The following is a 27,890-nucleotide window of genomic DNA, read 5'->3' as shown; positions in this document are numbered from 1 at the left end:
CCCTTTTAATGGCTGGGTATATTCCACAGACGGAACGACGAGCATGGTCTCATCCTGTGATCGATGGGCATGTAGGTGGCTTCTTCTCTTTGGATGTGAATCCCAGTGTCCAATCCTGACGGGACACCTGTCTTCCATCCTTGAACTATGCCCAGGTCTGTGGACAACTGCAGAGACTCTGTCTTTACCTTTCTGAGTTCTCCTTTCTATGCCAAGGTGCTTCCCACAGTGGGTGTGCACTGTTTGGCACTCCTGCCAGCACGCCAAGGGTCCCAGTTCTCCACAGTCCACACACTTGCCACTTTCTGCAGCGCGCTTCCTGACCAGCAGGAATGAACGCCACTAAAAACGAGAATTCCTTCCCTGGTCACGTCTTTATTCGGAGCATTCGGTTGAGGAAAATTGGGGGAAGGGAAGAGAGAGAGCAGGGACAAGAGAAAGCTTAGAGAGAGCAAGTAGAGCCCAGAGGCAGCTGCTTTTAAATGGTGGAGAGGCTTGAACGCTGTCCTGATTGGTTAATGCCATTCTGCTGGTCTGAGCATGTGCAGGCAAGGGTGCAGGCCTCACGTGGCTAAGCCAGGTATGGACTTGTATACCTCCAAACTGCAGGACCACCTGTGCCTCCAGGTGGCTTCCTACAACTTTCTACTTACTTCTTTACTCACGACTATTGTACGTGTCTGTGGGTGTTTACAGAGTATATGGCGGTCAAAGGGCAACTTTGGGAAGTCAGGTCTTTCTTCTGACCATATGGGTCCTGGGTATCAAACGCCAGTGGGTACTGCATGGCACCTTTACCTGCTGAGCCATCTTGCCAGCTGCCCTAGCTAGAGTCATCTGAAAGGAGGGAACCTCAACTGAGAAAGATAAGAGCCTCCATAAGGTCCAGCTGTAGGGCATTTTCTTAATTAGTGATTGATGGGGGTGGGGCCCAGCCCACCGTGGGTGGGGACATCCCTGGGCTGGTGGTCCTGGGTTTTGTAAAAAAGAAGACTGAGGCCGGCAGTGGTGGCGCACGCTTTTAATCCCAGCATCTGGGAGGCAGAGGCAGGTGGATCTCTGAGAGTTCAAGGCCACCCTGGTCTACAGAGTGAGTTCCAGGACAGGCTACAAAGCTACAGAGAAACCCTGTCCTGGGGAGAAAGAAAAAAAAAAAAAGCAGGCTGAACAAGTCATGGGGAGCAAGCCAGTAGGCAGCATCCCTCCATGGTCTCTGCTGCATCAGCTCCTGCCTCCAGGTTCCTGCCCTGACGTTCTTCAATGATAAATGGTGATATCAAAGTATAAGCAAAATAACACCCCCACATGGCAACTTGACTTTGGTCATGATTTTGGTGTTTATCACAGCAATAGTAACCCTAAGAGGCTGGCCCATTACTTTCTTTTAGAGACAGGTTCTCACTGTGTAGCCCAGGCTGGCTGGAACCCACATCCATCTTCCGGCCTCAGCCTCTGGAAGGCTGGGATGACAGGTGTATGACACTGGACACCCCTTTCTCTCTCTCTCTCACGGGATATTTGGACCTTGCACACGCCAACAAGTCATACCACTGACCACCCTTCCCCAAGCCCGCAAGTCAGATCCCCGTCAGATCCCCAGTGGTCCATTTCTTCAAAGCCATCCCGTGTCTGTGTACACCAAAGCCAGAATGCTCTAGCATGAGAAGGCAGAGTTCGGCGACATACCCCTCAACCCCAGAGGGCAAAGGGGATTCTAGACAGGGCAGTGGCTCATGGCTGAGAGGCCAAGGACTCCAGGAGGCTGAGTTGAGCTGATTCACGTCCTGGACAGCTAAAAGGCAACACCACCTGCCGGGACGGTCAGCTGAGCTAAGGGGAAGGTGGAGGTGGGAGGGGAGGGTTCTGCCCACACCCACAGTTGGAGCCAGAGTCACCCCTAGTGTGGAGCAGAAGAAACATGAGGTCTGCATCCCCGCCTGGGTCAAAGCTTCATTCCTTTCCACAGCTGTGTAATATTCTGCCGTGAGACAAACCTCTAGCATAATCCATCACCACTGAGGCCACACCATCAGGGCTGGCCACCTCCCCAGACAGTGTCCTCCATTTTTAAAGGGCATCCAGCATTTTACTAAACACTAAAATCACTGAACTCAGAACGGGGAACAGACTGGAACTGAACAGCAGGATTGAGAGATGGACATACATAAATATGCCAATAAGTGAGGATCAAGGGAGCGGTTTCCAGAGAGGTGCTCCCTCTGCGCGGGGTGCTGATGTATGTGTAGGAGTTTTCTACCAACTCTCAGCAACAGAGGCAAAGGCATCAGAGGTTACAGTAGAGTCCCTAGTGCCACACAGTGTCCCCCACATTTGTTTAGACCCCCTGTGCCATAAAATCTACTGAATCAGCTGTCAACTGTTTTAAAATCTGGAGACTCAAATTTCAAATCCTCTTGCCTCTGCCTCCCTAGTGTTAGGTTTACATCATGCCCCAGAGAACCTAATGATATTTCTATTTTGTTTGCTTCTGTTTTGTTTGGTTTTTCAAGATGGTTTCTCACAAAGCTCTGACTGTCCTGGAACTCACGCTGTAGACCAGGTTGGCCTCGAACTCACAGAGATCAGCCTGCCTCTGCCAACTGAGTGCTGGAAATAAAGGTATGAGCCTCCCGCTGCAAACCCACTTTGACACACAGGGTCCCCCTGCTCCCCAGCAGTGGTGTGTTCTGTCAAGACACAGAAAGCTAGGGCTGGAGAGATGGCTCAGAGGTTAAGAGCACTAATTGTTCTCCTAGGGGTCCTGGATATAATTCCCAGCACCCAACATGGTGGCTCACAACTGTCTATAACTGTAGTCCCATAGGATCGGACACCCTCTTCTGGTGTGCATAGATACATGCAGACAAAATAGCCACACATATTAAACAAATAAATAAATAAACATCTTAAGGGAAAAAAATCACAGAAGTTCCTCTGGCCTTAGCAGGGTCAGCTCCTTTGAGGTAGTGAGCATTAATTCCCCCAGAGCTTAGGTGAGTCTTAGCCAGGTGCGTGGCAGTTTTGCTCCTGAGTGTGGGGAGAACTGGGGTTCATCGGCTGTGACTCCACCCTGTGGGCAGCACGAGCAAGCTGGAAAGTTTGAAGCCATCCCTTCCAATACAGTCATCAAGCCGATCAGAGGCCCTGCTAGGGTCATTCCACAAGGGACTGCAGGGTGGCTCAGGTTATCTCAGATAAACTGCTCCCTGGGGGCTCTCTGGGCACAGGTGCCAGGAGATGCCTGGAGGCTCCAGGTGCCGCATCACAGGTCTGGGCCTCTAGCCTGAGGCCTGGCCCCCAGGAAAGGCTCCCCTATGGCATCAATGGAGCCTGGTGATCACAGCTCAAAGCCACCTGGACCCAGGATCTAAACCCTGGCTCAACCCAGCTACCAGGCTCTTAGGGTGCTATGCGGTTCTGCCTTCGTTATTGTGAAGACAGTCTTCCAATGTAGCCCAGGCTGGCCTCAAACTAGAAATGTAGCTGAGGATAGCCACAAACACCGTCCATCATTCAAGTGCTGGGACTTCAGGCATGCACCACCATGCCCGACCATTGCACACTTTCTTATCTGAAAACCTGTTTCCTAGAGAGTAACTGCATGCCACTCACTGTGATTGATTTTGCAACGCTGGAGCTGGGGCCCAGGCACCGCGACAGTTCTCTTCCCCGGATGCTGAATACGGCCGAATGCGATGGTTCTCATGAATTATACCTCTCAGAGTCTTATGTAAACGTTCACATCAGTGTGAAAGGTAGGTGTGGAGTTTAAGGCCAGCCTGAGCTACGTTGTGAGCCCTACCTCAATAATACCACATAAGAACTCAGTATACAGCTCAGTGGGGAGAGTGACTGCCCGAAATTCTCCAGGCCCCTGGGTCCAACACCCCTGGCTCTGCATAAACCTGGTGTGGTTTACACACTGGAATCCTGGCACTGGAGAGGCAGAGGCAAGAGGATCATGATTTCTGGGTTATCCTTGGATACTGGCCAGCTTAGGCCACATGAAACCTTGTCCTAAAACAAAAACAGAAAACACTCACAAAGAACAGAGAAAGAAAGGAGCAGACTGGGTAAACTAAAGAGAAAACCAGGTTCCTCAGGAAATAACAAGAATGGCTTCCTTAGCAGGGCATGGTGGTGCACACCTTTGGTCCTATCCCTTGGGAGGCAGAGGCAGGAGGATCTCTGTGAGTTCAAGGCCAGTCTGGTCTACAGAGTGAGTTCCAGGACATCCCAGATTATGTGGAGAAACCCAGTCTCATAAAACCAGGAAAACAAAAAAGAGGTCCCCTCTCCAGCTGCAAGTTCCTCTATAAATCCCACCTCCCTCCTCCAGCCCTGCCCTAGGACTAAACTATACCCAGTCACAGGCCGCATTCCCCAGCCTGCTTCCTGGCTGTTCCCTGCCTGGAACAGCTTGCTCCACATTCCACTGGAAACCTCCCCACCCGACCTGTCCCTATCTCCCCTCCTCCCGGTGCAGGCGCAACACTTGGCATGAGTGCTTCTGAGAACTTTCTGGATGTGTGAGGGCCAGCCAGCCATGCCTCTCCATGCCACTGTTCCCCTCCCCCAACAACCACATTTCTCTACCTGGGCTTCAGAAGACCCTGAACCACAGGGTCAGGGCTGTCCTCTCATCTGCCAAAAGCCCCAGGTCTCATGTAACCCTGCTGCCCTCCTGTTTTATTGAGACGCACTCTGGACGTCACACAACCTGGAGGCCATTCTAGCAGCGTGATCCAGATGTGGGCAGCCTTGACTGTCCCCCTCACTTCTTTCTACATTTTTGTTCATATGCACACACAGAGCCAGACACTGACAAGCAAGCGGCTTCATCAATTGCGCTCTACTTAATCTGTTTAGCTCAGCAACTGTGCTAGACTGGCTGGCTCTGGATGCCCGGAGCCACAGTGCCAGGGCTATAGACATAAGCTCCACCTGGCTTTTTGTATGTTGGTGCTGGGGCTCCAAATTCAGACTTCCAAACTCAGGTCCTCAAGTCTGCATGGCAAGCACTTTATCAACAGCCATCTCCCCGCCCTTCTCCCCGTTTCTTCTCTACTCCTCAGCTGCCAGAATGGAAGGTAAAACCAGCTTGTGCGGCCAGTTGGTGCAAAATGTTCCCGTCCTCCTTTAGTGAGAGGCCTGGAGCAGAGCTGGGAATCACATGCTCCTTAGGGGGGTGCCCTCGGGTACCCAGGTTTAGACCAGCCCTGTCTGGTCGGAGGGAAAGAGGCCTGAGTTCCTGGAGCAAGACTGCGGCATGGGTACCCCTGTTGTGGCATGCATCTCCCTGCTGTGGACCTGGCCCAGCCTTTTACTTCAGACCTGTATTACTGCAAAGTCATCGGTGCCTGCCATAGGTCACTTCCCCTTCATACTGTCTTCCATAAAATCCCAGGGCACATCACACCTGCAGAGGCCATGTCAAGGGATGCCCCCCCCCCTCATGCATTTCTGCTGCAGCTCAGAGACTGCATGGCAGCCACAGCTCCCTCGCACTCCAGAGGGCGGCTGCAATCCCAGCCTACCCACCTACACCTCAGTCTCCAGGGTTCCACTTGGCATCCACCTGGTTTGTGAAACCCCTCTACAGCAGCCAGGGAATCAGAAGGGCACTGTTCCTATCTGTAGGCCTCTCCACACAGGGCTGACGCAGCGAGGAGCCAGTCTCAAGACTTCTGTTGGGACTCTTTGGGAAGAGGCTCGCTGAGCAGGTGGCTATCAGGGACCATGTCGTAACCAGAGCCCCTGAGCCAGAATTCCTGCTACCGTCCTCTGAGCCCCTGGAACCAGCTGACCTGAAGCTGTCCGACCTTCAACTCCAGTCACAGACAACACGTGTACCTTTCTCTCTCTCCTTCAACACGTAACTTGACTTCATGACACTATACGCCCAAATCGGGTCCTATCCCTGTCCCTCTAAAGATGACTTCTTCCTTATTCTCTCCCCAGATTCTAGTCCTTTAGAAGCAGCTGGTCCAGACGCATCAGCTGCTGGCTAGGCACAGACCTCTCAGGCTGGAACTCGGCTGCCTATAAGTTCATCTCCTTTGCAGGGTGACTAACGAGGCCACTGGGGACTCAGTCTCACTTGCTACCTATGGATATGCCCGCAGCTCTTCCCTGACCCTCTCCTCCCTCCGCCAGCCACAGGAAAGTTGCACCTTGGAAGTTCTGCCAGCTGCTGGCATTGCAGGCCCATCTGGGGGGCTCTGAGCCCCGCCTGGGGTTATCTGTGTCAGACCCACTGCACCCGCCTCCTGGCCCTCGGCCCCCTGACGGCTCCATCTGCAGGCAGGGAGGCCTCTGGCGCTCGCCGCATGCCTCTGCCTTCTTGTTTGCATCTTCAGGGCATGGGAAACTCACAACCCATGCGGCCTTTAGCCACTCTGAGGCAGAACCTAGTGTCACCCCGCGGTCAGCTCTGAGACGGCCTGGGTACTTCTTAGCAGCCCCAGCAAGTGAGTGTCCTTGGCCTTGCCACCAGGACTCCTGTTCACCTTCCCCCTTCCCTGTCACACGCTGCCTCAGGAGTCACCTCTCAAGTGTAGGTTTAGCTGGAAGCATTGATCACCAGCTCTTCCTGAGAGAGACAAGTGAGAATAATATCTCACTGCCGGGACAGTCTCTCCTCTCCAGGGTGGCTATGCTGGGGCTCAGTCCTTCCCTTCTATATGAGGCCATAAACTCCTGGGACTTCCCCCACCCCACACACACCTGTCAATCTCTCAGATGCACACAAACTCCTCTCCCTTAGGAGCCTGCAGGCCTGGCCCCAACTTCCACCCGGACCGCTGGACAGCCCTTCGCTCCCCTTCACTGCACACCAGCCACCTTCACTGTGATGCCTCCTGGTCCCTGAGGCTCCTCCCGCCACAGGGCCTTTGTACAGGTCATTCTTCCCGCCTGGAACTCGTTCCCCCTCCTCCTCTATCCTTACTCCTGTCAATCACCTCCTGGAAAAGCCCCCTGAGCCCATCCCAGACAAACCTACACGGCAGAAGGAGGAAAATGACCTCCACATACTGTGGCACATGTGCGCGCACACACACAATAAACAAATGTTAAAATCATCCATATGTAATTCACATACCACACTATCTACCCTTCAAAAAATAAAGTTCAGGGAGCTTCAGAATATTCTCAGGTGTGCAACCACCACCACTTTCTAATTCCGGAACTTTTCCCTCCTCCCCAAAGAAACACTCACCACTGCCCTAGTCCCTACGCTGCCCATCTACACTCTGGCCTGGACCTGCCCAATCCAGAATCTTAGAGACACGGGAGATACACAGCATGAGGCCTTCCGAGTCTGGCCTATTCCCACTCATCAAGACCACTTCAAGGTTCACCTCTGGGGTTGGGCGTGCTTGTGACTCAACTTTTTCAGGGTTGAGTCATATTCCCTGGTGTGGACTATGTATGGCCACATTTCCGTTCTCACTTCCTAATCGGGTATCTGTTCCATCGGTCAGACCTGATGAGTAACACTACTGTGAGCATCTGGGTCGTTTTTCTTCCTAGGTTTTATTTTTACCTTTGAGACAGGGTCTCACATAGCTCAGGTTAGTTTAGAATTTGATACACAGTCCAGAACCATCTTAAATTTAAACAACTTCTTCTTCTTCTTTTTTTTTTTTTTTTTTTTGGTTTTTCGAGACAGGGTTTTTCTGTAGTTTTGGAGCCTGTCCTGGAACTAGCTCTTGTAGACCAGGCTGGCCTCGAACTCACAGAGATTCACCTGCCTCCTCTGCCTCCCGAGTGCTGGGATTGAAGGCGTGCGCCACCACCACCCGGTGAAACTTCTAATTCTAGAGTCTTAAACTCCTGAGCGCTAGGATTCCAGGTATGAGCCATTGAGTTAGCTTGCACTTTTTTTTTTAAATGTGTGTACGAGTGTCTGGATGTGCGTATGTGTACACATAGATACAGGTTTTCACAGAGGGCAGAGAGAGCAACAGATGCCCCGGAGCTGGAGTTAGAACAGTTGTGAGCCTCCAAACTTGGGGGCTTAGGAGCTAAACCGGGGTCCTTTGAAAAAGCAACAAGTGCTCTTAAGTGCTGAGCCATCTCTCCAGGCCCCTATACAGGTTTTTACATGGACACGTGTTCAGTTCTCTTGGGTATCCATCTAGAACTTCCAGTCCATATAAACACATGCTCGATGGGACAGTAGCCAGGGCTAGGCAAATCTTACCATCCCGTCCTCTGTGCCTGCTACAGTCAACAGTCACTCGAATGGATGGACGAATGAATGAATGAGCGAATGAATTATGAATGAAGCTCAGTGGCCATCACCGAACTGCATGCCCTCTGGGATGCTGGAGACCCAGGCTTCGGGTCCAGCTCTGCCCATTCCCAGTTGGTGTCCTCAGGCCAGGATATCTCTCTCTGTCCCTCTTTCTCTCTTGGTGCCTCCTACCTTCTTAGCTACAATGGGGGAAACAAGGCAGTTCTTCCTACATGGGGCCGGCCCACAACTTGAGTTTCCACGCACCTCACACCAGCCTTGCTGCTCACCTCGGCCTCCTCCTCCCCGTTCTGGCTGTGTTCGCCCTGCAGCCTCTCCCTCAGCTTCCCGAGTTCTGCCCGCAGGCTGCCCATCTCCTGCTCCTTGGTCTGCAGATCTGCCTCAAGCTCGACCTTCTGCTCAATCAAGGCCTTCCCCTGGGCCTCCACCACTGTGACCCGGTGTCGAAGGTCATGGTTGATCTTCATTAGCCTCGTCTGCTGCTGTTGCAGCTGTAGAGAGAAAGGCATTTAGTGAAGCTGCCACGGACAGCAGGAAACCACAGACGACAGTAAACCACGGATGACAGGAAGTCACAGACGACAGGAAACCACGGACAACAGGAAACCATGGACAACAGTAACCCACAGACGACAGGAAACCACGGACGACAGTAACCCATGAACGACAGGAAACCACGAACAACAGTAACCCAGGCTGTGTATGGCACAAAGGAAACCCTCTTTGAGTAGAACATGTACATCATAAACACCTTTCTAATTTGTTTCTATTTTTATGACTGTTGACAAGGAGTGATACACACGTGGGCTTCTTTTTCAGATCTATTTACTTTTTATACGGCTATGTGTTTCGCCTATGTGTATATCTGTGCGCCACACGTGTCTAGTGCCCGTGAAGGCCAGAAGACGGTGTCAGAGCTCCCGAGACTGCAGTTGCGAACGGTTACAACCTGTCAGGTGGGTGCTGGGAGCTGAGCTCTACTCTGGAAGAGCAGCAGATGCTCTTACTGCTGAGCCATCTCTCAGGCCCCGCCCCCATGGCACCATGAAGTAGGAAAGTGGGCTCAGATTGGAGCTGATCACTTACAGCCTCGACGTCTTCATTCTTCAGGCCAAGCTCCCTGTCTTTGGCTCGGATCTCGTCCCTCTGCTTGTCCACCACTTCCTTCAGCCTCTTCATCACCTGCCGCTCCCTCTCTGACATGCCTGGGTGAAGGCAAGACCGGGAGGTGAGCCACCTCCCCTCGGCTTAAGCCCCCCATAGTGTCGCACTGCAAGCGGGCCAGGGCTCTCCCCAAAGCCTCTCGTGTACCCCATACACACCCTGGGGCAGCTCCTGCCTTCAGTCTTGCTGAGCACATTCTCTCCCTCTCTCTCCCTGCTTCCTTCTGACCTTGGGATCATGGCACACAAGACTCCTCTCATTGGTTCCCTTTGCGTGATGGCTCCCACCCTCTACCCAGAAACACTCCCACCCACTGCCTCGCTTTCACAACACGTCCCCACACGTCACGACAGACATAACCCTGCACCGTGATCTAGAGGTTAGCCTCCAAAGTTCACACTAACCCTGAAGGCTACGCTTGGCTGTGTGGCTCTGGCCTCTTGTCTGTTTCCAAATTCACAAAATGGGACGGTAGCAGCTGGAGGATGGGTGGAACCAACATGCACACAATATCACTAGGACACAGCATTTGGTGGGTGGCCTGGACAGTAGCTTCCCCCCACAACCTAGCAGACCATGGCTAAGGCAGCTGAGTACTAAGCAGCCCTCCCACATATAAAGTGCCTTTTAGGCATTTGGTGAAGCAGGGTGTGGTTGTACAAGCCATTAGTCCAAGCACTCTGGAGGCAGAAGCAGTTAGATCTCTGTGAGTTCGAGGCCAGCCTAGTCTACAGAGCAAGTTCCAGGACAGCCAAGGCTGTTACACAGAAAAATCCTGTCTTGAAGAAACAACAACAACAAAAAAGCAAAAAAAAAAAAAAAAGGGGGGGGGCTAGATGGAGCACTTATGGCTCTTGCAGAGGGCCCAGGTTCAGCTCCCTGAACCCACATGGCGGCTCACAATCCTTATTCCAGTTCTAGGGATCCAATGATCTCTACTGACTGCCATAGCACCAGGCACACAGAGGGTACACAGACATACATGCAGGCAGACACACAAATAAAAATCTAGAAGAAACAACAAAAATGACTGCTTGGTCAGCTTTGCTTTGCTCCTGGTGACAAAGTCACTCTCCCAGAGCCCAGGGCCACTGGCAGATCCAAGAGTCCTCTGTACCCCTTCTACCCTAGGCTGGACACTCAATTCACAGCCCTGTGTGTGAACAGCTCTCGAACTAGACAGATTCCCAAAAAGATCCAGAGAGGGTTTCTGTTTTATTTTGCTTTCATTTTTCCGAAAGAGAGCTTCTCTGTATAGCCCGGCTGTTCCGCCACTCCACTATAGACCAGGCGGGCCTTAAACCTCCCGGGTGTTGGGATTAAAGGTGAGGACCACCACCTCCTGGCTACCACAGGGGATTTTTAAAATTTTATTTATTTTTATTTTATGTGCATTGGTGTTTTCCCTGCATGTATGTCTGTGTGAGAGTATCAGATCTTGGAGTTACAGACAGTTATGAGCTGCCATGTGGGTGCTAGGAATTGAACCTGGGTCCATCTAGAAGAGCAGCCAGTGCTCCTAACCACTGAGTCACTTCTCCAGCCCCCAGAGGGGACTTTTAAACTGTAAGGCTTCTGTGGAGATATGAGACCTGAACACAGCACCTGCTGCTACTCAGAAATCCAGCGGCCCCTCCTCCCCCAGCTCGCCCGCACAGAAATCTGACCCCTGTACCTGAGAGCCGCGGAAATTATAGTAAGATGTGTGACATCTGCTTATGCCCTGGAGCATTTGTTTAACGGTGTAAAGATGAGCTGCATTTGTTTAACTCTGTGAAGTGGTGAGTTTTTACCTGTCTCAAACACCTGATGGTCTAAAAATGCTGACTGGACAATAGTGAGGCAGGAGACAGGCTAGACGGGGCTGGCAGGCAGGGAGAATAAATAGAAGGAGCAAGACCAGAAGAAGGCGAGGAGAGAAGAAGGAGAGGAGGACATCAGGGGTCAGCTACACAGCTGGCCACAGAGTCAGAGTGAAAGTAAGGGATGCGGAAGTAAGAGAAGGAGAAATTCCAGAGGCAAAAATAATTTAAAGCTAAGGAAAACTGGCTAGAAACAAGTCAAGGTGAGGCTGGACCTTTATAAGTAATAATAGGTCTCTCCACGTGTGATTTCTTTGGGAGCTGGGTAGTAGACCCCCCCCCCAAAAAAAAACTAAAAGAGTAAAAAGTAAAAAAGAAGATTTTGGTGTTATATCGTGGGGCCAGAGTAAGAGAATTCACCTGAGTCCTCAGATGGCCTTGGCCACAGCCCTGTTCCACTGCCACTCTTGAGAGGGACTCAAGGTCACCAGCACCTGCCCTCTTTATCCCAGGGCACTGCCTGCCCCATGCCTGTTCCTCTAGTAGGTGGGGAACACTTGGTCCCTGCTGTGTTCCCATGGTTTCCCCACAAAATAAAAATAACCCTGAAGGCAGCCTGGCATCTGCCTGCCTCTTTGCTAGGGTGGGGGCTGCGGGCTTGGAGAACACAGCCAGCTCCCCAGCTGGTCTCATGGAAGACGAGCACACATGATGCTCAGGGTATCTCCTGGATACACCTTACGCTGGTCCACACTGGTCAGCGGGGATTGGGGAAGCTGCAAGGGCAGAGCTACACTCCCAGAGGGAAGGGGCCACAGGGAAGGCAGCTCAGAGCTGCCTGAGACCTCTGAGACTCTGCTAGAGTAGGTAGCAGGGTTTCCAGATCACCCCCAGAGGTCTCTAGGTGCATGGCAGGACTATGGTGGGCAAAAACCAAGATTATATTTCTAAATAAAATGATTACACAAACACCTGAAAGTTGTTCATAGAAGCCAAAAAGTGGCCACAACCTGAAAGTCCCAACCTGTGGAGGAATGACAGACAGACATGGTGTGTCGAGGGGATGGAACAGTACGCAGCTGTGAAAAGAGACAGAGAAGCCACTGACATCACACAAATAAAGGCAGACCTTGAAAACACTAGGAAGGCAGACAAACTTATGAGGGAGGTAACACTACCGCTTTCTCCCTTTCAAACTGGGCGACAAAGGCACAGGATGGTCTGTGAGTCTGTCAAACGACAGGGCACGTCAGTGCTGTGGCCAGCAGTTAGAGCGGTGTGGTCTGGCTCCAGAGACCACCTCCTCACAGTAACGCCCTGGTTTCTAGTCCATCCAACACATTACCACAAAGGACACCAGGAGAAGAGAATTCCAGACCTGGGCTCACTGTGTATTTTTTGTTTTTTTCTTCAGTCCTTATCAAAACCCTATTTCATTTGTTTTTAATTTTATTATATTTGTGTGTGTATGTATGTGTGTGCATGTGTGTGCAAGTGTATCTCCATGTGTGTGTGTGTGCGCGCACGTCACACTTACTTGTGGGGAGGCCAGAGGACAATGTCCACTCTCTCCCTTTACCATGTGGAACCTGGGGGTTAAACTCATGCTGTCAGGCTTAGCCAAAAGCACCTATTACTTTACTTTTTTTCAATACAAGATTTCTCTGTGCAGTTCTGGCTGTCCTGGAACTCACTGTGTAGACCAGGCTGGCCTCAAACTCAGAGAGATCCTCCTGTTTCTGCCTCCTGAGGGCTCAGATTACAGGCATGGCCACCACACCCAGTGTATGCAGTGCTTGGGATCCAACCCAGCACCTCGCACATGCTAGGCAAAGACTCTAACAACTGAGCCACAGCCCAGCCCCAAACTTGATCCTCTCAAAGTTATAACCACAAATTCAAAGGGCCCTAATCCCAATCTACTCCTGTACATAAAACCAGAGGGTGGGGCTTCATGTGGACAGCCAGGGGTTTGCTCAGGCTGAAAGGCCAGGCTGCAGCCAGGTGTAGCAGCCCACTTCTTTAATTCCAGCACCAGAAGGCAAAGTCTGATGAGTTGGAGGCTAGCCTGGTGTACATAGCAAGTGCCAGGAAAGCCAGGGTTACACAGTGAGACCCTGTCTCAAAAACAAAACAAGTTGGGCAGTGGTGGTGTACACCTTTAATCACAGCACTCGGGAGACAGATGCAGGTGAATCTCTGGGGTAAGGCCAGCCTGGTTTACAAGAGCTAGTTTCAGCACAGTCAGGGCTACATAGAGAAACTCTGTCTCAAAAACAAAAACAAAAACAAAAAATCTAAAAAACCAAAAACCAAACCAAACCAAAACAAATTAATACAAAAGAAAGAAATCTGAGATTCGATTCCGCGGCGTCAGCTACAGGAGGCAGGATCCCACATCAAGGGAAGGCTGCAGGCCAGGCAGAGCAGACGGAGCTCACAAGGACCCAGAGCAAACTCCCCTGTCTAGTCTTGTTTGCCCAGCCCCAGAGAAGTTTATGGGACAGACAGCACTTGATGGCCTCCAGTGCCAATCAAACCAGAACTGCTGTCCCCGCTTCCCTGCCAGTCACCTGTTCTGGGACCACAGCCTGAAACCCCTTTAAACACAGAGAGCAATCCCAGCCGTGGTCTCCTCTGACCTTATTTCCAGCCCCCTCAGCCTTGACCATCTTCTCGTACCCTGGCCTTCTATGTTTCCCACAAATACTCATGCCAGGGTCTTGGCACGTACCACTCATTCATGGCACTAACGTGACTCAGTGTGCCACTTCATTAGGGCTGAACTGTGACCATCCGACGACTGGACCCCAGGTTGTTACCCTATGCCCCCGTCTCAGCTCTCACATAGTGTCAGCTGCCATAAATCAAAATTAGACATCTATTTATGGTCCATTTATTTACTGCCGATGCCCTCTATGCTAAAACAAAGTTTCAAGTGGCCAGGGTCTGGGTTGTCCAATGTGTCCTAGGGCCCAGAGGAATCATGTAGGAGGACGGAAAACTGCGTCAGCTAATTGAGATTACATCAACATCTGGACCTAAGTCATTCCTCTCTGAGACAGTCAAGATGCAAATTCACCTGCCCACTGGTGCCAAAGGCTCCAAAACAGAGGCAGCGGTCTCTGAGCAGTCATGGGGATCACTGGGGTGGGGGACCTCACCTTCCTGTTTCTGGAACTCCTCCTCAGAGAAGCCCACATCCTTGTGGTTGAGGTTGGTCAACAGTTGCTTATTCTCCTCCTGCAGCTGGGCAATCTGGGACAGGAGGTCCTGCGCCTCACCCCGCCACACATCCTCCACCAGCTCCAGCTCCTGTCGGGATGACAGCAAGGGTCACAGAAGGATCGGAGCCACCCAGGGTCTCACCTGCCCATCAGAGAACTGCTCTGTTTCTGGTACTTGGAGCCACCCCATTCCCCCAAGAGAAGCGGGTCTCCGGCAGGTAGCACACAGAACCAGACAGGGCCTCTTCTGTTGACGTGCCTGTTGAAGTCAGGAGGAGTCAGTCCAGGCCATACCTGTGTTCCTCAGCTGTGTGGACAGGCCATCCCTGGCTACAGAGTCCTGACAATCCCCAGTCATTTCTTCAAGGTACAAAGAGGCAGCGTCAGAGTTCCTCTGCTCTCTGGGACAGCCTGGGCAGCTTGCAGTAATCACTCAGAGCCTCGGTTTCCCTCAGCTAGGGAACCAAAACTTCCAGGTTTGAAAGACATGTAAGGGAGTTAGTGAGATTAGTTCATCGCCAGCTGTTTGTGGAGACTGCGGCTGAGGCAGAAAGACGTCTTCAAGTTAGAGGTTAACCTGGACCATAAGAACATCCCAGAAAAACCTAAGATATTTCCAAAGGGACTGTGACAGTGTCTCGGGGGTTAAGAGAGCGAACTGCCCTGACAGAGGACGCAAGTTTGCTTCCCAATACCTTTTTTGCCCTCCGCAGACACCTTCATTCATGTGAATCTATTTTTATAGCCCCATACACATGTGGGCCCAGCGTTCAAGAAGCTGAGGCAGAACCGGGTGGTGGTGGTGCACGCCTTTAATCCCAGCACTTGGGAGGCAGAGGCAGGTGGAACTCTGGGTTTGAGGCCAGTCTGGTCTACAGAGTGAGTTCCAGGACAGGTAGGGCTACATAGAGAAACCCTGTCTTGGGAAAAAGAAAGAGGAGGAGGAAGGAGAGGAAGAAGAGGAGGAGGAGGAAGAAGAAGAGGAGGAAGAAGAGAAGGAAGAGGAAGGGGAGGGAAGGGAAGGGAGGGAAGAAAGAAAGAAAGAAAGAAAGAAGAAATGGAAGGAAGGAAGGAAGGAAGGAAGGAAGGAAGGAAGGAAGGAAGGAAGGAAGGAAGGAAGGAAGAGGGGGCTGGAGAGATGGTTCAGCGGTTAAGAGCACTGACTGCTCTTCCAGAGGTCCTGAGTTCAATTCCCAGCAATCATATCGTGGCTCACAACCACCTGTAATGAGATCTGGTGCCCTCTTCTGGCCTACAGGCAGGATATTGTATAAATAAATAAATCTTGAAAGAAAAAAAGAAAGAAAGAAAGAAAGAAAGAGAGAGAGAGAAAAGCAGCAAAGCAGCAGCCTGGGTCATCTCACCCCCACTCTCCCAAAAAAGAAAGAAAGAGAGAGAGAGACCCAGGAAAGAGAAGACAGGTCCACACCCACATGATCATGTATGCATACAGGTGCCTATAGCAGTGATTCTCAGCTTTCCTAATGCTGTGACCCCTTTACAGGACCTTTTTAATGAGGGCCTTTTACAGTTTCTCATGTTGTGGTGACTCCCAACCATAACATTATTTTTGTGACTATTTCATAACTGTAATTTTGCTACTGTTATGAATTATAAGGTAAATATTTGTGCTTTCTGGTGGTCTTAGGCAACCCCTGTAAAAGGGTCATTTGACCTCCCCCAGGGTCATGACCCACAGGTTGAGAACTGCTGGTCTATAGCAATGCTGCAGAAGTCAGTCAGAGTTCACCAGCCCAGAAAGGCGTAAATAAAACCGACCTATCCCTACAACGGGCTATATCTGGACAAAAAAAGGAAAGAAGTGCAGCTAGCACCATCCCCAGCTAAGAAGAGAAGCCAGGTGAAAAAGGTCACACAGTCCGTGATGCCATTTCTATAAAATGTGCCAATGGGCAAATCCACAGAGAGAGAGGCTATCTGGGGCTTCTGGCCAGAGCTCTGAGAGGCGCCAGGAGTGACAGTTAGCGGTCAGCGTGCACAGGTTCCTCTTCGAAGGCAATGCAAACATTCTCAACTTTACGATGGTGCTGTCTGTGCAACTGTGAACATGGAAGCAACCACTCGGAGGTGTGAATGAGGCTGGGGAGCAGCATGGCTGGCTTTGGATATAACCCAAGCTGAAGGACAGCGATTTGCATCCTGTCAACACAAGCTCGTTTGCCTGAGGTGCTGGGAATGGAACTCAGGGCCTCACACATGCTAGACAAGTATTCTCCCATTGAACAGCCATAGCCCTTCACTGGGGGATTCTAGGCAGGTGCTCTACCACTGAGTCACACCCCGGTCCCTCACTGGGGGATTCTAGGCAGGTGCTCTACCACTGAGTCACACCTGCAGGTCTCTTTTTAGATATGGTCTCACTAAGTTATCCAAGCTGGACTTGAACTCACTCTGTAGCATAGGCAGACCTTGTTTGATTCTCCTGCCTCAGTCTCCCCAGTAGCTGGGCTTATAGGCTTGTACCACTAGGCCTAGATACATCAATCCAGGCTTGAACTCTGTTCCTATGACAAACAGCTGCTCTTGGGCAGGTGCCCTAGATGTGATAACAGTATGTTCCTTTGAGGACTGTGGGGTGATGAGGCAGTCAGCTGGATGAAAAGGTTGGTGCTGGGCACACAGAATGGCCCAAGTGGCTATCAGGAGTAACCAGCAGAGCAGATGGAACCATGGCCCCCACAAAGTCATCCTCGTCCTAGTCCCCAGAACCCATCAATATGTTACCTTCTATAGCAAAAGGGACTTTGACCTCAAGAAGATCTGGTAGGGCTGGGCGGTGGTGGTGCACGCCTTTAATCACAGCACTCAGGGGGTAGAGGCAGGTGGACCTCTGTGAGTTCGGGGCCAGCCTGGTCTACAGAGTGAGTTCTAGGACAGGCTCCAAAGCTACACAAAGAAACCCCGTCTAAGAAAACCAAAAAATAAATAATCAAATAAATAAAAAGATCAGCTGGGTTTATGTGGTCACGTGATCACGGAGTCCTTGTGAAGGGTCAGCAGGGGTCAGAGTGACAGAGGACATGGCTAGCACCTGGAAGATGTTATCTGCTGACTCTGAGGAGGAAGGAAGCGGCCATGAGCCAGGGGAGGCAGATGTAGAAGCTGAAAAACACAAAGAAATAGATTCCCCTAGAGCATCCTAAACCAGTGGAGCTTCCCTGACACCTTGATTTTATTTTTTAATAAAAATTTTTTAGTTTTTGGTGCTGGGGACAGCGCCCAGGGCTCGCACACCCAAAGCACCTTCCCCAGCCCCTTGTGAGGTTTTTGAGACAGAGCATCACTAAGTTACCTAGGTTGGCCTAAAACTTGTTGTCCTCCTGCCTCAGCTGCCAAATGCACCACCAGGCCCAGCTGTTCAGTGTAACCCATTTCTCGGCCCTGGCTTCCAGAACATTACCCAGTCCGGCCCACATTGGTGTTTTTGGTATTACCCATGATTCCTTGCTCCACCGCCCCTTAGTGTGCCCACTGCAGGAATTACCCAGGACATTTGTCCTTCCTTGAGCCATTAGTGCAGCCACAGGAGATGAATACAGATTTAGTCACAATCGGTTTTGCTTTTCCTCCTGAGCCCAGGTTGACCTCAAACTCCCTCTGTAGACAAGGCTGGCCTTGAAATCCTGATCCTCTCGCCTCCACTTCCCTAGCGTTAGGATTACAGACGTGCTTACCATGTCTATTTTCTACGGTGCTGGGAATCGAACCCAGGCCCTCATGTAAGCTAGGCAGGCACTCTGGCAACCGAGCTACAGCCCAATCATTTTTTTCTCCTTTTCTTTCTTTTAAAGATTTACTTTTAACTGTGTGTAGGTGTGTGTGTGTGCTTGTAGATATGGGCCTCCCCCCAAGATCTCTCCGTAGCTAGCTCCTCACTACAGCCAGCCCTCAGCTGAGGCAATGTCTCATCAGGAACTTCCCCAACAGCCTGCCTCCTAGACAACCTCCATCATAGCTCCCACTTTACTTCCTTCACGGCACTTAATCAGAAGCTGACATATCTGTTTATTTTTAAATATATGCACTCATGCTAGTCCGGGTGAAATATAGGTTGGATTCTCTCTCTCTCTCTCTCTCTCTCTCTCTCTTTCTTTCCTGAGACAATGTTTCTCATGTTTCTCTGTGTAACAGCCCTGGCTATCCTGGAACTCACTTAGTAGACTAGGCTGACCTCAAACTTACAGAGATCCACCTGTCTCTGTCTCCCAAGTGCTGGGATTAAAGGCTAGCGCCACCACCGCCCAGGCATGCTGGATTTCAAATGTGAGGTTATGAGAAGAATGGGGGCCCTTGCAAGTTGTCTCATCAGGCCTGACTTGATCAGGGACCCACATGGTAGAAGGACAGAAGTGAAGCTTGTGGCTTGTCCTTTGACTTCCACATGTATAGCTCCTGCCCGTAAACAATAAATAAATAAAAGTAATAAAACCTGTGGCTCAGTAAGGAGAGCGTTTGCCTGGCATGCACGACGTCCTGGGTTCCATTCCTAGCACTGCACGAACTCGGCCAGTGACTCACACCTGTATTCCAGCACCAGGGGGCTAGAGACAGGAGTATCAGAGGCCAAAGGTCATCCTTTGATATATAACAAGTTCTGCGCTGGCCTGGGATACATCAGACCCTGCCTCAAAAATAAATAAATAGGTATGGAGAGATGGCTCAGAGGTTAAGAGCACCGACTGCTCTTACAGAGGTCCTGAGTTCAATTCCCAACAACCACATGGTGGCTCACAGCCATCTATTATGAGATCTGGTGCCCTCTTCTGGAATGCAAGCATACATGGCAGGAATGTTGTATACATAATAAATAAATAAATCTTTATAAATAAATAAATAAAAACTCTGTGCAAGTTAGGCATGGAGGTGCACGCTTTCAATCAATAATAGGGAAGCAGAGACAGGTGCATCTCTGTGAGTTCAAGTCCAGCCTGGTCTACAGGATTTACAGAGAGACCCTGTTTCAAACAAACGAAAGGTTAAAAAATATTAATGAGTCTGGAGAGACGGCTCAGCGTTCAAGAGCACTGGCTGCTCTTCCAGAGGACCAGGGTTCAATTCCCAGCACCCACATGGAGGTTCAGAGCTGTCTGTAACTCCAGTCACCCTCTTCTGGCCTCTGTGGGCACAAAGAATGCAGTACACAGACAAATGCGGAGGCAAAACACTTATACATATAAACTAAAATTAAATTATAAATGTGCAATAATTCTTACACTGGGGGTGGTGGAGGAGTACCTGCTGAGCATGTCTGAGGCCGGGATTTGACCTGCAGCACCGCAGAAAAAGTAGAAAGCAGCAATTTTTATGCTGAATCCGTGTGATAAAGTCATGGATACACTGGTTTCCATCCTCCGTGTTAAAGTGAACTCTCTATGTTTCCTGCTAGCATACACATTCTGACGCTATGGAATGGCATGGCCTAGAACTGCAGGCCCACAGCAGCTAGACCTTCCCCTGCATCCCCTGCATCCCCTGCATCCCCTGCATCCCCAAATGGTGCCTGGAACATGGAGGTACATCTGGGGCCTGGGGGTGTGGCGTGTAGAGGCTTGCTTGGCATGAGTAAGGCCCGGGGTTGAATCTCCAGTTTTAAAACTATATCCATATAATTGCTGAGTGAATGGCACAGACTGGCATAGCCACATGGCCCGGCTCTCTATTCTCTCACCCACCGGCTGTCTGCCTTGAGGACCCGACTCGGCTGGCCCACATCACCCATGAGAGCACTTGGCACACCATGGCACATCCATAGGGTTGGACACTGCATAATCAGGCAGAATTGTGGGTCTGTGGCCTGGGGCTGAGTGATGAGCCCAGTAGAGTAAATCTATGTGAAGGGCAGGATGCAGCCAGTCTACATGTAGCCATGTCTACAGAGAGCGTAGGGAAGAGGAAGGCGTGATCAAGGGGTGCTGAGGAGTTTGTGGGGGAAATTATTTTGGCTTGAAGTGCCTCTGTTACAGAAGAAATCTGATGGGCCTGTTCGGACCCTGCACCCAAACCACACAAAGAGGCCTGGGCTGGGGAGGAGGAGTCCCATTCTAGCTGTGTACAAACAAGGCGGGTGCCTGACTTCCTGGCTGCAGCTGCTGACATTCTGAAGCAACAAGTGCAGCTGAGAATTCCATCCGACTTGGGTGACCTGCGATGGCCCAGCCCAGACATAGCAGAAATAAAGCACTGGCAAGGGACATGAAAAAGTGCCAGCGGGACTTCTGGCAGACACCCGGCCTAAGCCCACAGTCAGGATTCAGCTGGAAGGCAAAGACCTCCCTCCCGGAGGCCCTCCAGGAGAGGTGGAATATCTGGGGGGGGGCACGGAAAGGGGGAGATAGGGGAGGGAAATGGGGATGGAAATGCACCAATAACTCCTGGGGGCATCTTAGTGTGTCTCCCCAGACTTCACACCTCTGAGTCTTGGGCCTCTAGTGACAAACTCCTTTATGCACGAGACCGTTTTTGTAGGTCCCAGGCCCTGGCCTAGGCCTTTTATGTCCACTATTCACCCCAACCCTCCAGGGTGGGGAGGGAGATTACCCTGTGACACCATGACACAGAGGATCTGTCCCAAAGCCCACAGCCTGCCAGTTTGTGGGGTTTGAAACCAGGCTGTCTGGCTCCACTGTCCCACAGATGCTTAGATTCTGAAAATTAATTACAGGACCCAGGGAGGCACTTTCTGGCTCCAAGTGTAACCCTGGAAATGCAACTGACTCTGAAGAGCTCAGTTTCCTTCCTGACCTCTCAGGGCACAGGACAAGGGGGGTTGTAAACATAGACCGGCCTGACCATAACACTCACACACACCCTTGGTCTGTCATCTGGGTGAGGCCGAACACCTAGTTTTGACCATTGTCTCTTAAGACGACTGAAGATCTATCGCAACAGTACACAATAGAGGATGGCCTGCCAGGGAGCTTCAGAGAGGCTATCCAAACTTCCTGAGGCCACACAGCAAGCCAGAACAGGTTCCAGCATCCAGAGGAAAGGAGTTTCCTCCCATCCCCAGTCGGAGAGAGGGCCTTCCAGAGCCGCCCAGGCTGAGGTTGGGGCAGGAAACCACACGTCTCCCACTTCCCTACCCCAGGCACCTAGTCTGGTCTGGTCTGGTTTCCCAAAGGCAGACGATACCGCTCTAAAGGCAGAAGGTGGGCCTGAAAGTCGCTTGCAGCGGTTCAGCGCCCCGATTCAAGCAGACTGGAGAAGAGACCCCGGAAGTATCTCCCAAGGGCAGGAAACGGGGGTAAATCCCTTTGCATTCCAATCCTCTGCTTCCTCATCCGGAAAATGACGAAAATCCTCACTTTATAGTTGTAAAAGAACTAAAGACACGATGAAGGCTGGGAAGACACCTGAGGGTGCAGGTGGATAAACTGGGGGAACGCTGGGAAGAAAGTTGCGTCCATAAAGCCGGGGATGGGGCTCAGGGCTGGCGATCACACTGAGGTCACTGATAGGATGACAGAGAGGGCTGGGTAGCTGGTATCACACCTTGGTCACAAAAAAACAAAACAAAAAAAAGGTGGGTGGGGACTGATTTCCTTCCTGGAATAAAATAATACTTTCTAAGTACTGCGCCCACGGCATCCCATTTGATCCACGGAGGTGGGTTCTACTGTAGCCGCCACTGGACAGACCAGGAGACAAAGCCCAGAGATCCTCTGCAAGTTACCCAAGGTCACACAGCTCTAAATGCTCCAAGCTGGGCCAAGACGACCGGAGCCTCCCTCCCTCCTTCACCCTAAACATTCTCTTCTACTCTAGGCACTGTGTACACTCATCCACACGGAAACTAGCGCTGCCCAGAACCGAATGGCCCCCACGGAGTTGGAGCCCCTTGCCCGGACCGGCAAACTGAGGCCTCCGCCCACCTTCTGATGCTTGCGCTCCTTCTCAATGCGGTCCATCCTCTCCACGCGCAGCCGGTCCAGCTCCAGGCGCAGTTCGTCCAGCTCGGGTGCTACGTGGTGCCGGCTCACCAGCACCTCGAGGATCTCCAGGACCCTCACGACCTTGGGCATGAGGCGCGCGATGGACTCGCAGCCGTGCTGGTCGATGACCCTCTCGAACTCGTGGCCCACGAGCGACGCGATGTCGTACACATCCATGACGGTCAGCTCCGCCACGTTCTTCTCCAGCGCCGACAGGGCGGCAGGCGGCGACCCTAGCGGCTCCTCCATGGCCCCGCGCGGGTCCCGCGCCGCCGGTCCACTCGCGTAACTCGTGAACTTGGGGGGGAGGGGGTCTGGAGCACCACGGGGAGGATGGCGAGGGCGGCGGCGCGTGCGCAGGCCCGCGGCGCCTCCCGACTTGCGGATCCGACACCGAGCGATGGAGATGCGGGTCCCGGCCTGGGAGGCGGGTGGCGCCCGGTGCCCGGAGGGACCGCGGCCCCGAGACTCCTCCCGGGGAGGAGAATCAAACTTTGGCGACGCTGAGTGACTCCGGTGGCCGGCTCCTCCCCGCCGGGACGCTGCGAGGCGACGTGGGATTGGAGAGGGGCGCGCGTCTCCGTCCCCGGGGGTCCCGGTGCGCAGCCCCGCTGGTCCCGAAGCTCCGCCCCCAGCTCCGGTCCCGCCTCCCGGGCTCCGGTCTCTGCGACCCCCGGCCCTGCTCCGCCTCCTCCAGCCGCGCTCCGCCTCTCGGGCAGCGGGGGCCACCGCGCACGGCCATTGGCTGCTTCTGGAGGGGGTGGAGTCTGTCTGAGGAGGGAGGGGGGTCATGGGTGGGCTCACCCTGCGATCCAGCTGGTGCAGGGGGATCCCAGCTACTAGAAGCTCCCTGCTCTTCCCTTCACCACCCCAACTCTGTGACTCCCCACCCTGCGTTTCAGCTGGAGCCTCGGGGACAGCAAACCCACAGCGCACATGGGATCCTCGGTCCCCAAAGCCAACCCAATGTGCTACCCCGGATTTCAGTACATCCTGGGGAAACTCTGATCCCTCAGGTCTACTCTCCCCTCGACTCCCCAATCTACCCCGACTTCCGACTCCGTAGCACTCCTCTCTGTGCTCCAGCAGAGAGTCCTCAGGCAACTTCAGCCAACAACATAAAGCGTCCTCGGTTTTCAAAGTTGTTGGCTACTCCGCTTGCCCAGTCACTAACTCGCAGCTCCTTAGAGCCAAATGTTTCCCTTCCATCTCAGTGGAAGGAAACAGGCTGGGGATTTGGGTCTCAGTCCCAAGGCTGGTTCCAAGCTCTCTTGTCCTGTGGCCTCACCCTCAGACTCCATCCCACGCCAGGAGAGATTATCCTGAATCTGCCCCCAGCCACTACTATTCTGTTCCCACGCGTCCAGGAGGAACACCCTGAATTCCCGTCCACATAGCATTAGGTTCTGTTTGCAGAGAGGCCTTCGCTGTCTGACTGAGAGGTCCCTGGTTCTTCAGGACATAAACTTTGTTGTTTTTGTTTTGAGTTGCAACACTCGCTATGGAGACCAGGCTGGTTTTCAGACTCATAGAGGTCCTCCTCTGTCTCTGCCTCCTGAGTGGGAGTGTTAAACACATGCGCAAACTTTTATCCTACTCTCCTCTCTCTCTCTCTCTCCTCTCTCTCTCTCTCTCTCTCTCACACACACACACACACACACACACACACACACACACAATTGAGGAAGCCCAGGAGTTGCAGTAGCCCCCCGCCTCAATCTGCTTTTCCTTCTCTCTCTCTCTCTCTCTCCCCATTCTCCCTCTGTGGTCTCAGTTACAAACACCCAACTGCTGTGTGGAAACATTAAAGGATGACAGCAGAAAGAAACAATTTATAAGTTTTTAAATGATTTGTTTTTGTTTTGTTTTTTTTCGAGACCGAGTTTCTCTGTGTAACAATCCTAGACCAGGCTGGCCTCAAACTCACTGAGATCTGCCTGCCTCTGCCTCCCAAGTGCTGGGATTAAAGGTGTGCACCACCACCGCTCAACTCAATTTTAAATAACTTTTAATACAGAATATTATTAGAATAATCCTACTTATTGTTAAAAAAATTTACTCTTGATCTGCACAGTGGTGACTTGTGCCTTTAATCCCAACACTCAGGAGGCAGGCAGATCTCTGAGTTCGAGGCCAGCCTAGTCTACAGGTCAGCCTGGTCTATCTGATCTTCAGGACAGCCAGGGCTACACAGAGAAACACTGTCTCAAAAAAAGGGGGGGGGAGATATATCTATATTTATTACAGTAGCTGGGTTTTTGTCAGGCCCTGAGGCTGCTGCACAGGAGGCTGCTGCACTGGAGGGAAACTGTTGCACTGGGAGCTACACTCTCCTGTGGTGCCTGCTGAACATCTGGAAGGTAGCTGAGCAACACAGCCCAGCTCAGCACCAAAGAGCTTCTTCTCGGGCTCTGCTTGAAGCATATCGTGTATTTTAGCATATTTAATGTGTCTGTAAATCTTGGGGCAAATGTGTCACTCCAAAATTCTCTCTCTCTCTCTCTCTCTCTCTCTCTCTCTCTCTCTCTCTCTGTCATGGCAGTGTTTCTCTATGTAACTCTGACTGTACTGTACCTTGTTGTATAGACCAGGCTGGCCTCGAACTCACAGAGATCTACCTGCTTCTGCTCTCAGGGTGATAAAAGTGTGCACCACCACCACCACCCAGATATATATATATGTGTGTGTGTGTGTGTGTTCTTAAAGCAGAGTGAACACAGATCTACTAAAGAAATGCAAGGAAGAACTCCCAAGAGAAGGAGGGGCTCCAAGAGAGGAATGTCCATATATATTTTTGTTAGTTAGTTAGTTAGTTTGTTTTGAGACAGTAACAGTCCTAGCTGTACTGAAACTACTTCTGTAGGTCAGATTGGCCTCGAACTCACAGAGATCCTCCTGTCTTTACCTCTCAAGTGCTGGGATTAAAGACGAGCACCACCACTGCCCCGGCTGGAATACCTTTATTTTATTTACAAACTGAGCCATTTTGTTGAGCCTATTTAATTTACTTTAATTAATTAACCAACCAAACAAATTTTCCCAAGCCAGGGTTTCTCTGTGGAATCTTAGTTGGCCTGGGACTCATTCTTTAGACCAGGCTGATCTCAAACTCAGTGATGTGCCTGCCTCTGTCTCAGGAGAGTTGGGATAAAAGATGTGCACCACCACTGCCCAGTTTATCAATTAGCTTTGAAACAAGGCCTCACTGTGTAGGGCTGGTTGACCTGGAACTCACTATATAGACCAAGACCAGGCTGCCCTTGAACACATCAATACTCTGTGCATCTAGAGTGCTGGGATTGCAGGTGTGTACTGAGGTGCTCAGCTCAGTCTTCAGAATTGTGTCAAAGTAAACCATTCACCTGTTCAGAAAGGTCGATAAACTCTCCCAGCGTTGAGGGGGGATATATCAACAGCGACCCAACATGCCGCATAGCCACTCTTACCCCTAGCTGGGTAGAGAGAGCGCAGAAGGCTTCCTGGAGGAGGAGGCCTCAGGCACAGACTAAAAGGCAGAGGTCAAACCACCTGTGAAGTTTTCAAAGGCTCTGCTGTGTGTTCACCAGTCAGCTTAGGTGGCCCAGGGCAGGCTGGCAATAGAGGGGAACAATCAGAGGGAGAAAGATAGTTACCGTGGCAACTAACAGACCAAAAGTCATTCATCAAGCAGTGGGAGCTGCATCTGGTAACACACACCTGCAATGCCAGCATACTGGTTTGGAAGCAGGAGGACCACGAGGTGAGTGTGTGTGGTAGGAGGTGGGGCAAAGAGCAGGTCTAAATTCTGATGAGTGATGCGGCAAGCTCGGAGGGTAAAGGCATCTGCCATCAAGTCTTGTGCGTGGGGTCCGTCCCCCAGGACCCATTAGGTACTAGGACAGTATTGACTCTGGAAAGTGTCCTCTGACCCTGAGTGTGCTAGGGTGTGGATGGCCACATGTGTGCCTACACACAAAAATTAACAATTTGAAATCTGAGCCAGGTAGTGGTGGCACAGGCTTTTAATCCCAGCACTCGGGAAGCAGAGGCAGGTGGATCTCTGTGAGTTCGAGGCCAGCCTGGTCTACAGAGAGAGTCCCAGGACAGATTCCAAAGCTACAGAGGAACGTTGTCTGAAAAAAAAATTTGAAATCTGGTGAAGTTCTGCACTTAGAAGACAAGAGACAAGCAGATCTCTGTGTGAGTTTCAGGCCAGCAAGGACTATGTAGTAGGACCCCAGCTTGCCATATACTGGTGCATGTCTTTAATTCCAACACTCAGGAGGCAGATCTCTGTGAGTTCGAGGCCAGCCTGGTCTACAGAGCAAGTTCCAGGACAGCTAGAGCTATACAGAGAAACCCTGTGTCAAAAAAGCAAAACAAAGCAAACAACAATAAAAAAAACAACAAGTAAATAAATAGAGAAAAAGAAATTGATGAAGGCGTCAAGTTGCCATTGCTGTTATAGGACCACAGTGTGGCTTCACGAGAGACACTGCATTTTTATCTGGATAACTTTCATCTGTAACATGGGAAATCACCTTCATCATGGAGACTTTCATCCCTTGGGGTTTTTGAAGAGGAGTGTTGAAAGCATGTGAAGTCTTAGAAAGGCTCGCTCTCAATTTTAGATTTATTTTTTTCACACAATCATCTCTATTAAGGCAACCCATTTCCGTTAATTTCTTAAAAATTCTTTTATTTATTTGTGTGAGGTGGCTAGGGGGTAGGTGCTTAAAGAGGCCAGAGAAGGGCATCAGATCTCCTGAAACTGGAGTCAAAATAGGTTGTGAGCTGTCATGTGGGTGCTGGGAACTGAACCTGGGTCCTCTAAAGACCAGGCAGTTCTTTTAACCACTGACCCATCTTTCCAGCCCTGTTTTGCTTGCTGTTTGAGCTCAGGCTGGCTCTGACCTTCTGGTGATCCTCCTGCCTCCTCTTCCTGGGTGCACAGATGAAAGGTGTGGGCCACATTGCAGGGCTCCAGACGTGGACTCCCGAGATCTGGTCCACCACTATTTCTCACGTTCCTCTGCCTCTCTAGGCCCCGTCCAGCTTCCCTGAGGTCCAATGTGAACCTGTGAATCTGCTCACACATATTATAAAATTCCATCCCTTCTGAGGCCTCCAAGCAGCTGGGTTTGCCTGTCTGTAACATGAGAGACAGACCTTGTAAACTAAGATCACAACATCCCAGCCTCCATAGAAGAACCAGAGGATGCTGTTTTGCCAAGACTCACAGTGATGGCCCACCTAGCCCAGAAGGAAGTTCTGGTCTCGAGCAGAGACTAGAACTGAATGAATTCTGAGAGGGGTGTGGTATGCAAGTGTGGGCGGATGATGGAGGTGAGATAACGGAAGTAACAGAAAAAGGCTTACATCCCAGTGCTTAGGAGGCTAAGGGTCAGGAGTTCAAAGCCAGCCTGGACTACACAGCGAAACCATACCCCCTTCTCAAAAAATAAAATAAAATAAGTTGATAAAGCAAAGGAAACAGGCTAACCTA

General features: G+C 51.3%; 1 protein-coding gene across 3 annotated transcripts in view; it reads right to left on the bottom strand.

Moving 5' to 3' along the window:
• The window catches only part of Rilpl1 (Rab interacting lysosomal protein like 1), a 34,071-nt gene extending 11,031 nt beyond the window's left edge, over nucleotides 1-23,040 (bottom strand). Inside the window, exons 1-4 of one of the 3 annotated variants that reach the window (XM_048447211.3) lie at nucleotides 22,346-23,040; nucleotides 14,391-14,541; nucleotides 9,347-9,465; nucleotides 8,530-8,751 (exon numbers count right to left, since the gene is read on the bottom strand). In XM_048447211.3, the coding sequence (XP_048303168.3) occupies nucleotides 8,530-8,751; nucleotides 9,347-9,465; nucleotides 14,391-14,541; nucleotides 22,346-22,654 (801 nt within the window). In that variant the 5' untranslated portion in view covers nucleotides 22,655-23,040. The remainder of the gene's footprint in view (nucleotides 1-8,529; nucleotides 8,752-9,346; nucleotides 9,466-14,390; nucleotides 14,542-22,345) is intronic. The other 2 variants (XM_048447213.3, XM_048447212.3) reach the window with 2 other exon arrangements.
• Nucleotides 23,041-27,890: the final 4,850 nt, after the last annotated feature.

Source organism: Myodes glareolus, chromosome 2, assembly GCF_982192425.1.
Source record: "Myodes glareolus chromosome 2, mMyoGla1.1, whole genome shotgun sequence".
Lineage (NCBI taxonomy): Eukaryota > Metazoa > Chordata > Mammalia > Rodentia > Cricetidae > Myodes > Myodes glareolus.
The sequence above is the reverse complement of the archived record's forward strand: the minus strand, read 5'-3'. Positions and strand labels throughout refer to the sequence as shown.